Genomic DNA, 14,567 nt, shown 5'->3' with positions numbered 1-14,567 from the left:
TCCAGGATTGGTCTTACATATGTGGTGTACAAGATTCTGAATGATTCCTTACACAGGTTCCTGAACGCTGTTCTGATGTTAGCCAGCCTCGCATATGCCGCAGACGTTATTCTCTTTATGTGGGCTTCAGGAGACAGGTTTGGTGTGATATCAACTCCTAGATCTTTCTCTCTGTCTGTTTCATTAAGTACTTCATCTCCTATTCTGTATCCTGTGTCTGGCCTCCTGTTTCCACCACCTAGTTTCATTACCTTGTGTGTGTGTGTACGCGCGTGTGCGCGTGCGTGCGTGCTTACCTGTCAGCGAATACGGGGAAGTGAGATCTAGCTCCTGGGCCCCGCCTGCTGGCCTTGTTGTACCCGTTCAAGCTCCACTATTCTAACAATCACTATCCTTGTTGAACCTGTCCTTAAAGTTGTGGATGGAGGTGGCTTCCACAACTTCTATCCTTCAGTCCATTCAACTTGTTGACCGCCCGTACAGGGTTCGAAGAGAAGGGGAACTATCAGGGGGAAAGCGCCAAGCCATTACCACTGTATAGCACTGGGAAGGGGTCAGGATAAGGATTTGGGATGGGACGGGGGGGGAGGGGAAGGAATGGTGCCCAACCACTGGAAAGGGGGCAGGTTAATGATTTGGGATGGGACGGAGGGATGGAATGGTGCCCAAAAACTTCTCGTATCTTATGGTATAAAACGCAAAGGCTTAACAGATCTCTATAGCGTTATATATAGTTTACCTATATGCTAATTGTTCTGTTATCAAATACGCTATAGGTTATATATGCTGCATTATATCAAGCACCTCTTAATGTCCGTATATTAAAAGCAATATAATTTTCAATATAAGCGGAGCCTCACTGATTTGTATTATAATTTAACATATATAATTATCATGCACTACATTAGGCTAAAAATATTAAATATTTATTGTATAAATGAATAATATTTGCAAACCAAGTCAATCATATATGCCCAACCGTTTTGTGATTTACTATTTTGAATTTGTGTAAATGTCAAAAAAAAAAAACTCTGGTGCATTTATGTATTCAAGTTTTCAAGTTCACTTGTCTGCTGGTGGTGGCATCACAACTTCTGTTGTCTGCTGGTGGTGGCATCACAACTTCTGTTGTCTGCTGGTGGTGGCATTACAACTTCTGTTGTCTGCTGGTGGTGGCATCACAACTTCTGTTGTCTGCTGGTGGTGGCATCACAACTTCTGTTGTCTGCTGGTGGTGGCATCCCAACTTCTGTTGTCTGCTGGTGGTGGCATCACAACTTCTGTTGTCTGCTGGTGGTGGCATCACAACTTCTGTTGTCTGCTGGTGGTGGCATCACAACTTCTGTTGTCTGCTGGTGGTGGCATCCCAACTTCTGTTGTCTGCTGGTGGTGGCATCACAACTTCTGTTGTCTGCTGGTGGTGGCATCACAACTTCTGTTGTCTGCTGCTGGTGGCATCACAACTTCTGTTGTCTGCTGGTGGTGGCATCACAACTTCTGTTGTCTGCTGGTGGTGGCATCACAACTTCTGTTGTCTGCTGGTGGTGGCATCACAACTTCTGTTGTCTGCCGGTGGTGGCATCACAACTTCTGTTGTCTGCTGGTGGTGGCATCACAACTTCTGTTGTCTGCTGGTGGTGGCATCACAACTTCTGTTGTCTGCTGGTGGTGGCATTACAACTTCTGCTGTCTGCTGGTGGTGGCATCACAACTTCTGTTGTCTGCTGGTGGTGGCATTACAACTTCTGTTGTCTGCTGGTGGTGGCATTACAACTTCTGTTGTCTGCTGGTGGTGGCATCACAACTTCTGTTGTCTGCTGGTGGTGGCATCACAACTTCTGTTGTCTGCCGGTGGTGGTATCACAACTTCTGTTGTCTGCCGGTGGTGGTATCACAACTTCTGTTGTCTGCTGGTGGTGGCATCACAACTTCTGTTGTCTGCTGGTGGTGGCATCACAACTTCTGTTGTCTGCTGGTGGTGGCATTACAACTTCTGTTGTCTGCTGGTGGTGGCATCACAACTTCTGTTGTCTGCTGGTGGTGGCATCACAACTTCTGTTGTCTGCTGGTGGTGGCATCACAACTTCTGTTGTCTGCCGGTGGTGGTATCACAACTTCTGTTGTCTGCTGGTGGTGGTATCACAACTTCTGTTGTCTGCTGGTGGTGGCATCACAACTTCTGTTGTCTGCTGGTGGTGGCATCACAACTTCTGTTGTCTGCTGGTGGTGGCATCACAACTTCTGTTGTCTGCTGGTGGTGGCATCACAACTTCTGTTGTCTGCTGGTGGTGGCATCACAACTTCTGTTGTCTGCTGGTGGTGGCATCACAACTTCTGTTGTCTGCTGGTGGTGGCATCACAACTTCTGTTGTCTGCTGGTGGTGGCATCACAATTTCTGTTGTCTGCTGGTGGTGGCATCACAACTTCTGTTGTCTGCTGGTGGCATTACAACTTCTGTTGTCTGCTGCTGGTGGCATCACAACTTCTGTTGTCTGCTGCTGGTGGCATCACAACTTCTGTTGTCTGCTGGTGGTGGCATCACAACTTCTGTTGTCTGCTGGTGGTGGCATCACAATTTCTGTTGTCTGCTGGTGGTGGCATCACAACTTCTGTTGTCTGCTGGTGGTGGCATCACAACTTCTGTTGTCTGCTGGTGGTGGCATCACAACTTCTGTTGTCTGCTGGTGGTGGCATCACAACTTCTGTTGTCTGCTGGTGGTGGCATCACAACTTCTGTTGTCTGCTGGTGGTGGCATCACAACTTCTGTTGTCTGCCGGTGGTGGTATCACAACTTCTGTTGTCTGCTGGTGGTGGTATCACAACTTCTGTTGTCTGCTGGTGGTGGCATCACAACTTCTGTTGTCTGCTGGTGGTGGCATCACAACTTCTGTTGTCTGCCGGTGGTGGTATCACAACTTCTGTTGTCTGCTGGTGGTGGTATCACAACTTCTGTTGTCTGCTGGTGGTGGCATCACAACTTCTGTTGTCTGCTGGTGGTGGCATCACAACTTCTGTTGTCTGCTGGTGGTGGCATCACAACTTCTGTTGTCTGCTGGTGGTGGCATTACAACTTCTGTTGTCTGCTGGTGGTGGCATCACAACTTCTGTTGTCTGCTGGTCGCATCACAACTTCTGTTGTCTGCTGGTGGTGGTATCACAACTTCTGTTGTCTGCTGGTGGTGGCATCACAACTTCTGTTGTCTGCTGGTGGGATCACAACTTCTGTTGTCTGCTGGTGTTGGCATCACAACTTCTGTTGTCTGCTGGTGGCATTACAACTTCTGTTGTCTGCTGGTGGTGGCATCACAACTTCTGTTGTCTGCTGGTGGTGGCATCACAACTTCTGTTGTCTGCTGGTGGTGGCATCACAACTTCTGTTGTCTGCTGGTGGTGGCATCACAACTTCTGTTGTCTGCTGGTGGTGGCATCACAACTTCTGTTGTCTGCTGGTGGTGGCATCACAACTTCTGTTGTCTGCTGGTGGTGGCATCACAACTTCTGTTGTCTGCTGGTGGTGGCATCACAACTTCTGTTGTCTGCTGGTGGTGGCATCACAACTTCTGTTGTCTGCTGGTGGTGGCATCACAACTTCTGTTGTCTGCTGGTGGCATCACAACTTCTGTTGTCTGCTGGTGGTGGCATCACAACTTCTGTTGGTTGTGACGGTACATCACAACGGTACGAGGTACAGCTCTGACATCTGTCTCTTTAACAACCATCACTACTGTCTAACAACCATCACTGCTGTCTAACAACCATCACTGCTGTCTAACAACCGTCACTACTGTCTAACAACCATCACTACTGTCTAACAACCATCATTTACTGTCTACAACCATCACAACTGTCTAACAACCATCATTTACTGTCTAACAACCATCACAACTGTCTAACAACCATCATTTACTGTCTACAACCATCACAACTGTCTAACAACCATCATTTACTGTCTAACAACCATCACAACTGTCTAACCACCATCATTACTGTCTAACAACCTTTGCTACTGTCTAACAACCATCACAACTGTCTAACAACCGTCACTATTGTGTTTGACACCAACGGCCTTAAAACAGTCGTTATAGAATCACAATTCACCATAGAAAGTTACGTGAGACCAATTCTTAACAGTCTGGCTATTTTGGCGAGCTGTGATTGGTTGTAAGATCAAAAATTAACCAATCAGATGCTAGCGCGATGATGCTACGCGACAGCAAAAAGGCGGTGATTGGCCGCCCAGACGGTCAGTTGATACCCAGCCTCGGAGGGGAAGAGTCGCGCTTCGTCGCAGCTCTGGAAAAATCTATATACCTTTGCTGCTTATAGTGCCAGTATATTATAGCCCATTGTGGCATTACTCAAGCTGGTTTATGAGTCTTACTAGACCACTACACTTCCACAGCATCCCCCAACCATCCCCAACCACTTTAACCACTCCACAATCCCACTAGTCTGAGAAAAGGTCAATTGAAGCAGAATATGAAGCAAGCACAAGTGGTTTCACCCACCTCGCATGCTAATATCACGCCTAACATGACCTTGTTCTGGTTACATTAAAACTGGTGAGAACTATTATGTTCCTTATTAATGCTACTCAATAGCGCGGTCGGTAGAGCTTCGAGTTCTCAGGCGTGGGGTCTACTGTTCGAGTCTCCAAGGCAATGGAATTGGAAGGACCACTGGGAAGGGGTCAGGATAAGGATTTGGGATGGGACAGGGGGAAGGAATGGTGCCCAACCACTTGTGTGGACGGTCGGGGGATTGAACGCCGACCTGCATGACGCGAGACCGTCGCTTTACCGTCCAGCCCAAGTGATTGGATAGTGGTACAGCACTCGGCTTTGCATCACCACTTGGGTTGGACGGTAGAGCGACGGTCTCGCTTCATGCAGGTCGGCGTTCAATCCCCGACCGTCCACACAAGTGGTTGGCCACCATTCCTTCCCCCCGTCCCATCCCAAATCCTTATCCTGACACTTTCCCAGTGGTCATGATGATGGTAGCCGAGGCTAGTTGCCCATCATCTCGGTTGCATGGTGCTCCTGGCAGTATGGGTTCGAGTCACTTCTGGGGTGAGGAGTGTTCAGTTATACACACACACACACACACACACACACACACACACACACACACACACACACACACACACACACACACACACACACACAGGCTGGAGACTGACTCCATACACAGTTTCAAGTGTAGATATGATAGAGCCCAATAGGCTCAGGAACCTGTACACCAGTTGATTGACAGTTGAGAGGTGGGACCAAAGAGCCAGAGCTCAACCCCCCGCAAACACAACTAGGTGAGTACAACTAGGTGAGTACACACACACATATGTAAGACCAATCCTGGAGTATGCGGCCCCAGCATGGAGCCCGTACCTTGTCAAGCACAAGACGAAGCTGGAAAAAGTCCAAAGGTATGCTACTAGACTAGTCCCAGAACTAAGAGGCATGAGTTATGAGGAAAGGCTGCGGGAAATGCACCTTACGTCACTGGAAGACAGAAGAGCAAGGGGGGACATGATCACAACCTACAAAATCCTCAGGGGAATCGACCGGGTAAACAAGGATTAACTATTCAACACTGGTGGGACGCGAACAAGGAAACACAGGTGGAAGCTGAGTACCCAAATGAGCCACAGAGACGTTAGAAAGAACTTTTTCAGTGTCAGAGTAGTTAGTAAATGGAATGCATTAGGAAGTGATGTGGTGGAGGCTGACTCCATACACAGTTTATAATGTAGATATGATAGAGCCCAATAGGCTCAGGAATCTGTACACCAGTTGATTGACGGTTGAGAGGCGGGACCAAAGAGCCAGAGCTCAACCCCCGCAAGCACAATTAGGTGAGTACAATTAGGTGAGTACACACACACACACACACACACACACACACACACACACACACACACACACACACAGGTTTGATACACAGTATCCTACTGGGCCATTTTTTCCATTGTATCAATATTGTTTTGTTTGTGGGTGTAGTACAATGATGGTCGAGGGCCTTGTTTGGCCGGCCCGCCCGAACGACCCATCATTGAAACCAACTAAAGTGGATTTATTTGGAGTCATTCGTGTAACAGTGTTGGGGCAGCAATATATATAACCGCGCCAATTGTATCGCTGCAGCAACCAGTATTCACCAACACGTGCATTGGTTTATGAGGAAAACTCAGGGAATTATCGTTTATTGCCACACACACGCGTGCGCACACACACACACACACTCACACACACACACACTCACACACACACACACACACACACACACACACACACACTCACACACACACACACAGGGACCAAAGAGCCAGAGCTCAACCCCCGCAAGCACAATTAGGTGAGTACACACACACACACACACACTCACACACACTCACACACACACAAACACACACACACACACACACACACGCATGACTGTATGTGATGCAACTATATAACCTGAGCTTGTAAAAGCATCTTAATCACCTTCAGTGGGTAAGTGCTTAATTACACACTAGTTCCTATAGCAGCTATCTTACCCTGTCAGAGTAGGAGAGACATAAATGTGTGTGTGCATATATATATATATATATATATATATATATATATATATATATATATATATATATATATATATATATATATATATATATATTGTATGCTTTATAATAAAGGAAGTTAATTTCCTAGAGGCTGTAGATTTCCTCGAACTCCGACGCCGGCAGGAACCGAGGATGCAGCGGGCATTCCCCCTCTGGATCGCGACACTGAGGCGCTGGAAGAGAAAACTTGCCACTCTAGGGTCCCTTGTGGTGTTAATGAGCTTGGAACCAAGATCCTTAAGAAACCTTCTTGCACTCTCTCCCCATGGGCCTAGGGTCTCAGACCCTATTGGAACGAAGTTGTACCGATCAATTTCCCTGTTCTTGGCTGACTTGTCTCTTTCTCTGTGTGTCGCCGCGGCTCCTGCTTGGCCGACACAGTGGTTGATGTATGTGGTTGCCAGGGTGGATACGCAAGTATAGTCCCATGGCAACTGCCTGCCACCCTTCCACGGGCGCAGTGTGATTCCCTCTGGTTGGCCGGCAAAGATAGCAAAGTTACGGTTCAATAGATTGCAGGGCTCTCTCTCTGCTGGACACTGGGCAGAGCCAAGGCTTCTTTTAATGATGTCATTGACTTCGTCGTGTCTAGAGTGCCAACCGCCAGATTTTCCACAGTGCAGGCCATGCAATCCATATTCGTCAGCATCTGCCTCGCCGCAAATACACCTGTGAACAGTGTGGATAGGGGCAGCAAGACGGAGAGTGACTGCAATACGGAGCTCCTGCGGATCAAGACGTGTGCCTGTCGCAGACATAGGGACTGCCAAAAGGAAGTCCCCTGCATGGGGAGCCTGCACTGCTGTGAGGCGTGCACGATCACTGGGGGTTGTTGCTGCCTCCAGCAAAGCTGTGGCTTCTTTGTCTACAATGGGGCTGTCCCAACTGGATTGTTTCTTGGCTTTCAACATGGTTAGTTGAAAGTATATATATATATATATATATATATATATATATATATATATATATATATATATATATATATATATATATATATATATATATATATATATATATATATAATAAATGCGGAAAAACCACATGTTAAAAATAGAGAATGCTAAACACGTTTTCAGCTCAATTCGCCTTCATCAGAGCAAAATAGAATGAAGAAGGATACGTTGTAGGCAGACTCTATACTCGCCAGGGCAGGTCACCTGACCACCAAGAATCCTACGGATGAAAGGGGGACGATAAAGGTCGAAGGAAAGGGGCAGATAAGGATAACTGTTCAAAACAAAAACACTGGATAATAAATACAAGTGCCACTGGATGGAAATAAACACAGGTTAAATGGATGCTATATTGTATTGACGTGCTATATTGAAGCTTATATGAGGGATCTAATTTATATATGCCAGGGATTACATTATGGCTGTTATTTCATTGATCAGAGCGGACTCGATCATATTTCGTTCAACGAAACCCTTTTAACAACACATTTTGCCCCTCCAAAGTGGCTAGAATTATCACATAAACTTGAATGTAAATACAATGCACTGGAGTGCTGGGCTGTACGAATAGCATAAGACTGTTGCTTTAATTGTGAAGCAAGAGAGTTACCAGTCTGGCCGATGTAAACACATGCACACTCGTTGCCAACGCTTACACGTTGGCAGGTCAGTAAGGACATGGGGCAGGTCAGCCAGCCGCCAAGCCAGAGTCAGCAGGGCTGCCAGCCGCCAAGCCAGAGTCAGCAGGTCAGCCAGCCGCCAAGCCAGAGTCAGCAGGGCTGCCAGCCGCCAAGCCAGAGTCAGCAGGGCTGCCAGCCGCCAAGCCAGAGTCAGCAGGGCTGCCAGCCACCAAGCCAGAGTCAGCATGGCTGCCAGCCGCCAAGCCAGAGTCAGCAGGGCTGCCAGCCGCCAAGCCAGAGTCAGCAGGTCAGCCAGTGCCAAGCCAGAGTCAGCAGGGCTGCCAGCCGCCAAACCAGAGTCAGCAGGTCAGCCAGCCGCCAAGCCAGAGTCAGCAGGTCAGCCAGCCGCCAAGCCTGAGTCAGCAGGTCAGCCAGCCGCCAAGCCAGAGTCAGCAGAGCTGCCAGCCACCAAGCCAGAGTCAGCAGGGCTGCCAGCCACCAAGCCGGAGTCAGCAGGGCTGCCAGCCGCCAAGCCAGAGTCAGCAGGGCTGCCAGCCACCAAGCCAGAGTCAGCAGGGCTGCCAGCCGCCAAGCCAGAGTCAGCAGGGCTGCCAGCCGCCAAGCCAGAGTCAGCAGGGCTGCCAGCCACCAAGCCAGAGTCAGCAGTGTTGCCAGCCACCAAGCCAGAGTCAGCAGTGTTGCCAGCCACCAAGCCAGAGTCAGCAGGGCTGCCAGCCGCCAAGCCAGAGTCAGCAGTGTTGCCAGCCACCAAGCCAGAGTCAGCAGGGCTGCCAGCTGCCAAGCCAGAGTCAGCAGGGCTGCCAGCCGCCAAGCCAGAGTCAGCAGGGCTGCCAGCCGCCAAGCCAGAGTCAGTAGGGCTGCCAGCCACCAAGCCAGAGTCAGCAGTGTTGCCAGCCACCAAGCCAGAGTCAGCAGGGCTGCCAGCTGCCAAGCCAGAGTCAGCAGGTCAGCCAGCCGCCAAGCCAGAGTCAGCAGGGCTGCCAGCCACCAAGCCAGAGTCAGCAGGGCTGCCGGCTGCCAAGCCAGAGTCAGCAGAGCTGCCAGCCACCAAGCCAGAGTCAGCAGGGCTGCCAGCCACCAAGCCAGAGTCAGCAGGGCTGCCAGCCGCCAAGCCAGAGTCAGCAGGGCTGCCAGCCACCAAGCCAGAGTCAGCAGAGCTGCCAGCCGCCAAGCCAGAGTCAGCAGGGCTGCCAGCCGCCAAGCCAGAGTCAGCAGGGCTGCCAGCCACCAAGCCAGAGTCAGCAGGGCTGCCAGCCGCCAAGCCAGAGTCAGCAGTGTTGCCAGCCACCAAGCCAGAGTCAGCAGGGCTGCCAGCCGCCAAGCCAGAGTCAGCAGTGTTGCCAGCCACCAATCCAGAGTCAGCAGGGCTGCCAGCCGCCAAGCCAGAGTCAGCAGGGCTGCCAGCCGCCAAGCCAGAGTCAGCAGGTCAGCCAGCCGCCAAGCCAGAGTCAGCAGGGCTGCCAGCCGCCAAGCCAGAGTCAGCAGGGCTGCCAGCCGCCAAGCCAGAGTCAGCAGATCAGCCAGCCACCAATCCAGAGTCAGCAGGGCTGCCAGCCGCCAAGCCAGAGTCAGCAGGGCTGCCAGCCGCCAAGCCAGAGTCAGCAGGGCTGCCACCAGCATCAATTACACCTGTCCCAGTGTTCCTCAAGTAATTAAGTCTGACCTGAGCAGGAGTCCATTAGCACCTGTTGTAATGACTTATATAATCTTTTCAGACGGGGAGACTTTGCCCTAAGAGTAAGGTGGCGCTGGGATCATCAATGGTGTAGGGAGGTGGCGCTGGGATCATCAATGGTGTAGGGAGGTGGCGCTGGGATCATCAATGGTGTAGGGAGGTGGGGCGCTGGGGTCATCAATGGTGTAGGGAGGTGGCGCTGGGATCATCAATGGTGTAGGGAGGTGGGGCGCTGGGATCATCAATGGTGTAGGGAGGTGGCGCTGGGATCATCAATGGTGTAGGGAGGTGGCGCTGGGATCATCAATGGTGTAGGGAGGTGGCGCTGGGGTCATCAATGGTGTAGGGAGGTGGCGCTGGGATCATCAATGGTGTAGGGAGGTGGGGCGCTGGGATCATCAATGGTGTAGGGAGGTGGGGCGCTGGGGTCATCAATGGTGTAGGGAGGTGGAGCGCTGGGGTCATCAATGGTGTAGGGAGGTGGGGCGCTGGGATCATCAATGGTGTAGGGAGGTGGGGCGCTGGGATCATCAATGGTGTAGGGAGGTGGAGCGCTGGGGTCATCAATGGTGTAGGGAGGTGGAGCGCTGGGGTCATCAATGGTGTAGGGAGGTGGGGCGCTGGGATCATCAATGGTGTAGGGAGGTGGAGCGCTGGGATCATCAATGGTGTAGGGAGGTGGCGCTGGGGTCATCAATGGTGTAGGGAGGTGGGGCGCTGGGATCATCAATGGTGTAGGGAGGTGGGGCGCTGGGATCATCAATGGTGTAGGGAGGTGGAGCGCTGGAATCATCAATGGTGTAGGGAGGTGGCGCTGGGATCATCAATGGTGTAGGGAGGTGGGGCGCTGGGATCATCAATGGTGTAGGGAGGTGGCGCTGGGGTCATCAATGGTGTAGGGAGGTGGCGCTCGGGTCATCAATGGTGTAGGGAGGTGGCGCTCGGATCATCAATGGTGTAGGGAGGTGGCGCTCGGGTCATCAATGGTGTAGGGAGGTGGCGCTCGGGTCATCAATGGTGTAGGGAGGTGGCGCTCGGGTCATCAATGGTGTAGGGAGGTGGCGCTCGGATCATCAATGGTGTAGGGAGGTGGGGCGCTCGGATCATCAATGGTTTAGGGAGGCGGGGCACTCGGATCATCAATGGTGTAGGGAGGTGGCGCTGGGATCATCAATGGTGTAGGGAGGTGGGGCACTCGGGTCATCAATGGTTTAGGGAGGTGGCGCTGGGATCATCAATGGTGTAGGGAGGTGGGGCGCTCGGGTCATCAATGGTTTAGGGAGGTGGAGCGCTGGGATCATCAATGGTTTAGGGAGGTGGGGCGCTGGGATCATCAATGGTGTAGGGAGGTGGCGCTGGGATCATCAATGGTGTAGGGAGGTGGAGCGCTGGGATCATCAATGGTGTAGGGAGGTGGCGCTGGGGTCATCAATGGTGTAGGGAGGTGGCGCTGGGATCATCAATGGTGTAGGGAGGTGGCGCTGGGATCATCAATGGTGTAGGGAGGTGGGGCTGGGGTCATCAATGGTGTAGGGAGGTGGCGCTGGGGTCATCAATGGTGTAGGGAGGTGGGGCTGGGATCATCAATGGTGTAGGGAGGTGGGGCGCTGGGATCATCAATGGTGTAGGGAGGTGGGGCGCTGGGATCATCAATGGTGTAGGGAGGTGGAGCGCTGGGATCATCAATGGTGTAGGGAGGTGGGGCGCTCGGGTCATCAATGGTGTAGGGAGGTGGCGCTGGGATCATCAATGGTGTAGGGAGGTGGCGCTGGGGTCATCAATGGTGTAGGGAGGTGGCGCTGGGATCATCAATGGTGTAGGGAGGTGGCGCTGGGATCATCAATGGTGTAGGGAGGTGGGGCGCTGGGATCATCAATGGTGTAGGGAGGTGGGGCGCTGGGGTCATCAATGGTGTAGGGAGGTGGGGCGCTGGGGTCATCAATGGTGTAGGGAGGTGGAGCGCTGGGATCATCAATGGTTTAGGGAGGTGGCGCTGGGATCATCAATGGTGTAGGGAGGTGGAGCGCTGGGGTCATCAATGGTGTAGGGAGGTGGAGCGCTGGGATCATCAATGGTGTAGGGAGGCGGAGCGCTGGGGTCATCAATGGTGTAGGGAGGTGGCGCTGGGATCATCAATGGTGTAGGGAGGTGGCGCTGGGATCATCAATGGTGTAGGGAGGTGGAGCGCTGGGATCATCAATGGTGTAGGGAGGTGGAGCGCTGGGGTCATCAATGGTGTAGGGAGGTGGAGCGCTGGGATCATCAATGGTGTAGGGAGGCGGAGCGCTGGGATCATCAATGGTGTAGGGAGGTGGGGCACTCGGATCATCAATGGTTTAGGGAGGTGGCGCTGGGATCATCAATGGTGTAGGGAGGTGGCGCTCGGATCATCAATGGTGTAGGGAGGTGGCGCTGGGATCATCAATGGTGTAGGGAGGTGGCGCTGGGATCATCAATGGTGTAGGGAGGTGGCGCTGGGATCATCAATGGTGTAGGGAGGTGGAGCGCTGGGGTCATCAATGGTGTAGGGAGGTGGCGCTGGGATCATCAATGGTGTAGGGAGGTGGAGCGCTGGGGTCATCAATGGTGTAGGGAGGTGGAGCGCTGGGATCATCAATGGTGTAGGGAGGCGGAGCGCTGGGATCATCAATGGTGTAGGGAGGTGGGGCACTCGGATCATCAATGGTTTAGGGAGGTGGCGCTGGGATCATCAATGGTGTAGGGAGGTGGCGCTCGGATCATCAATGGTGTAGGGAGGTGGCGCTGGGATCATCAATGGTGTAGGGAGGTGGCGCTGGGATCATCAATGGTGTAGGGAGGTGGCGCTGGGATCATCAATGGTGTAGGGAGGTGGGGCGCTGGGGTCATCAATGGTGTAGGGAGGTGGGGCGCTGGGGTCATCAATGGTGTAGGGAGGTGGGGCGCTGGGATCATCAATGGTGTAGGGAGGTGGCGCTGGGATCATCAATGGTTTAGGGAGGTGGGGCGCTGGGATCATCAATGGTGTAGGGAGGTGGGGCGCTCGGGTCATCAATGGTGTAGGGAGGTGGAGCGCTGGGATCATCAATGGTGTAGGGAGGTGGGGCGCTGGGATCATCAATGGTTTAGGGAGGTGGAGCGCTGGGGTCATCAATGGTGTAGGGAGGTGGCGCTGGGATCATCAATGGTGTAGGGAGGTGGGGCGCTGGGATCATCAATGGTGTAGGGAGGTGGCGCTGGGATCATCAATGGTGTAGGGAGGTGGCGCTGGGATCATCAATGGTGTAGGGAGGTGGCGCTGGGATCATCAATGGTGTAGGGAGGTGGGGCGCTGGGGTCATCAATGGTGTAGGGAGGGGGCGCTGGGGTCATCAATGGTGTAGGGAGGTGGAGCGCTCGGGTCATCAATGGTGTAGGGAGGTGGGGCGCTGGGATCATCAATGGTGTAGGGAGGTGGGGCGCTGGGATCATCAATGGTGTAGGGAGGTGGCGCTGGGGTCATCAATGGTGTAGGGAGGTGGAGCGCTGGGATCATCAATGGTTTAGGGAGGTGGCGCTGGGATCATCAATGGTGTAGGGAGGTGGGACGCTGGGGTCATCAATGGTGTAGGGAGGTGGCGCTCGGGTCATCAATGGTGTAGGGAGGTGGGGCGCTGGGATCATCAATGGTTTAGGGAGGTGGGGCGCTCGGGTCATCAATGGTGTAGGGAGGTGGGGCGCTCGGGTCATCAATGGTGTAGGGAGGTGGGGCGCTCGGGTCATCAATGTTTTAGGGAGGTGGGGCGCTCGGGTCATCAATGGTGTAGGGAGGTGGCGCTGGGATCATCAATGGTGTAGGGAGGTGGCGCTCGGATCATCAATGGTGTAGGGAGGTGGCGCTCGGATCATCAATGGTTTAGGGAGGTGGGGCGCTGGGATCATCAATGGTGTAGGGAGGTGGCGCTCGGATCATCAATGGTGTAGGGAGGTGGCGCTCGGATCATCAATGGTTTAGGGAGGTGGGGCGCTGGGGTCATCAATGGTGTAGGGAGGTGGGGCGCTCGGATCATCAATGGTTTAGGGAGGTGGGGCGCTCGGATCATCAATGGTGTAGGGAGGTGGGGCGCTGGGGTCATCAATGGTGTAGGGAGGTGGGGCGCTCGGATCATCAATGGTGTAGGGAGGTGGGGCGCTCGGGTCATCAATGGTTTAGGGAGGTGGGGCGCTCGGGTCATCAATGGTGTAGGGAGGTGGGGCGCTCGGATCATCAATGGTGTAGGGAGGTGGGGCGCTCGGGTCATCAATGGTTTAGGGAGGTGGGGCGCTCGGGTCATCAATGGTGTAGGGAGGTGGGGCGCTCGGATCATCAATGGTGTAGGGAGGCGGAGCGCTGGGATCATCAATGGTGTAGGGAGGTGGGGCGCTGGGGTCATCAATGGTGTAGGGAGGTGGGGCGCTGGGGTCATCAATGGTGTAGGGAGGTGGGGCGCTGGGGTCATCAATGGTTTAGGGAGGTGGGGCGCTCGGATCATCAATGGTGTAGGGAGGTGGGGCGCTGGGATCATCAATGGTTTAGGGAGGTGGGGCGCTCGGGTCATCAATGGTGTAGGGAGGTGGGGCCCTCGGATCATCAATGTTTTAGGGAGGTGGGGCGCTCGGGTCATCAATGGTGTAGGGAGGTGGGGCGCTCGGGTCATCAATGTTTTAGGGAGGTGGGGCGCTCGGGTCATCAATGGT

The 14,567-nt window shown here is 53.1% G+C and overlaps 2 protein-coding genes across 2 annotated transcripts; one reads left to right on the top strand and one right to left on the bottom strand.

Annotated features, from left to right (window-relative positions):
- The first annotated feature begins 8,421 nt into the window (after window positions 1–8,421).
- Window positions 8,422–9,849, top strand: LOC123748131 (MAGE-like protein 2). Its single transcript, XM_045730325.2, has one exon. The coding sequence runs from the start codon at window positions 8,422–8,424 to the stop codon at window positions 9,847–9,849; it is 1,428 nt and encodes a 475-aa protein (XP_045586281.2).
- Window positions 9,850–10,206: 357 nt separating this feature from the next.
- On the bottom strand, window positions 10,207–10,566 carry LOC138361775 (uncharacterized). Its single transcript, XM_069320914.1, has one exon. It carries the CDS (start codon window positions 10,564–10,566, stop codon window positions 10,207–10,209), a length of 360 nt encoding a protein of 119 aa, XP_069177015.1.
- Between the last annotated feature and the right edge of the window lie 4,001 nt (window positions 10,567–14,567).

Source organism: Procambarus clarkii, unplaced genomic scaffold (assembly GCF_040958095.1).
Source record: "Procambarus clarkii isolate CNS0578487 unplaced genomic scaffold, FALCON_Pclarkii_2.0 HiC_scaffold_723, whole genome shotgun sequence".
NCBI lineage: Eukaryota > Metazoa > Arthropoda > Malacostraca > Decapoda > Cambaridae > Procambarus > Procambarus clarkii.
This window is presented reverse-complemented; position numbering and strand designations above follow the sequence as displayed.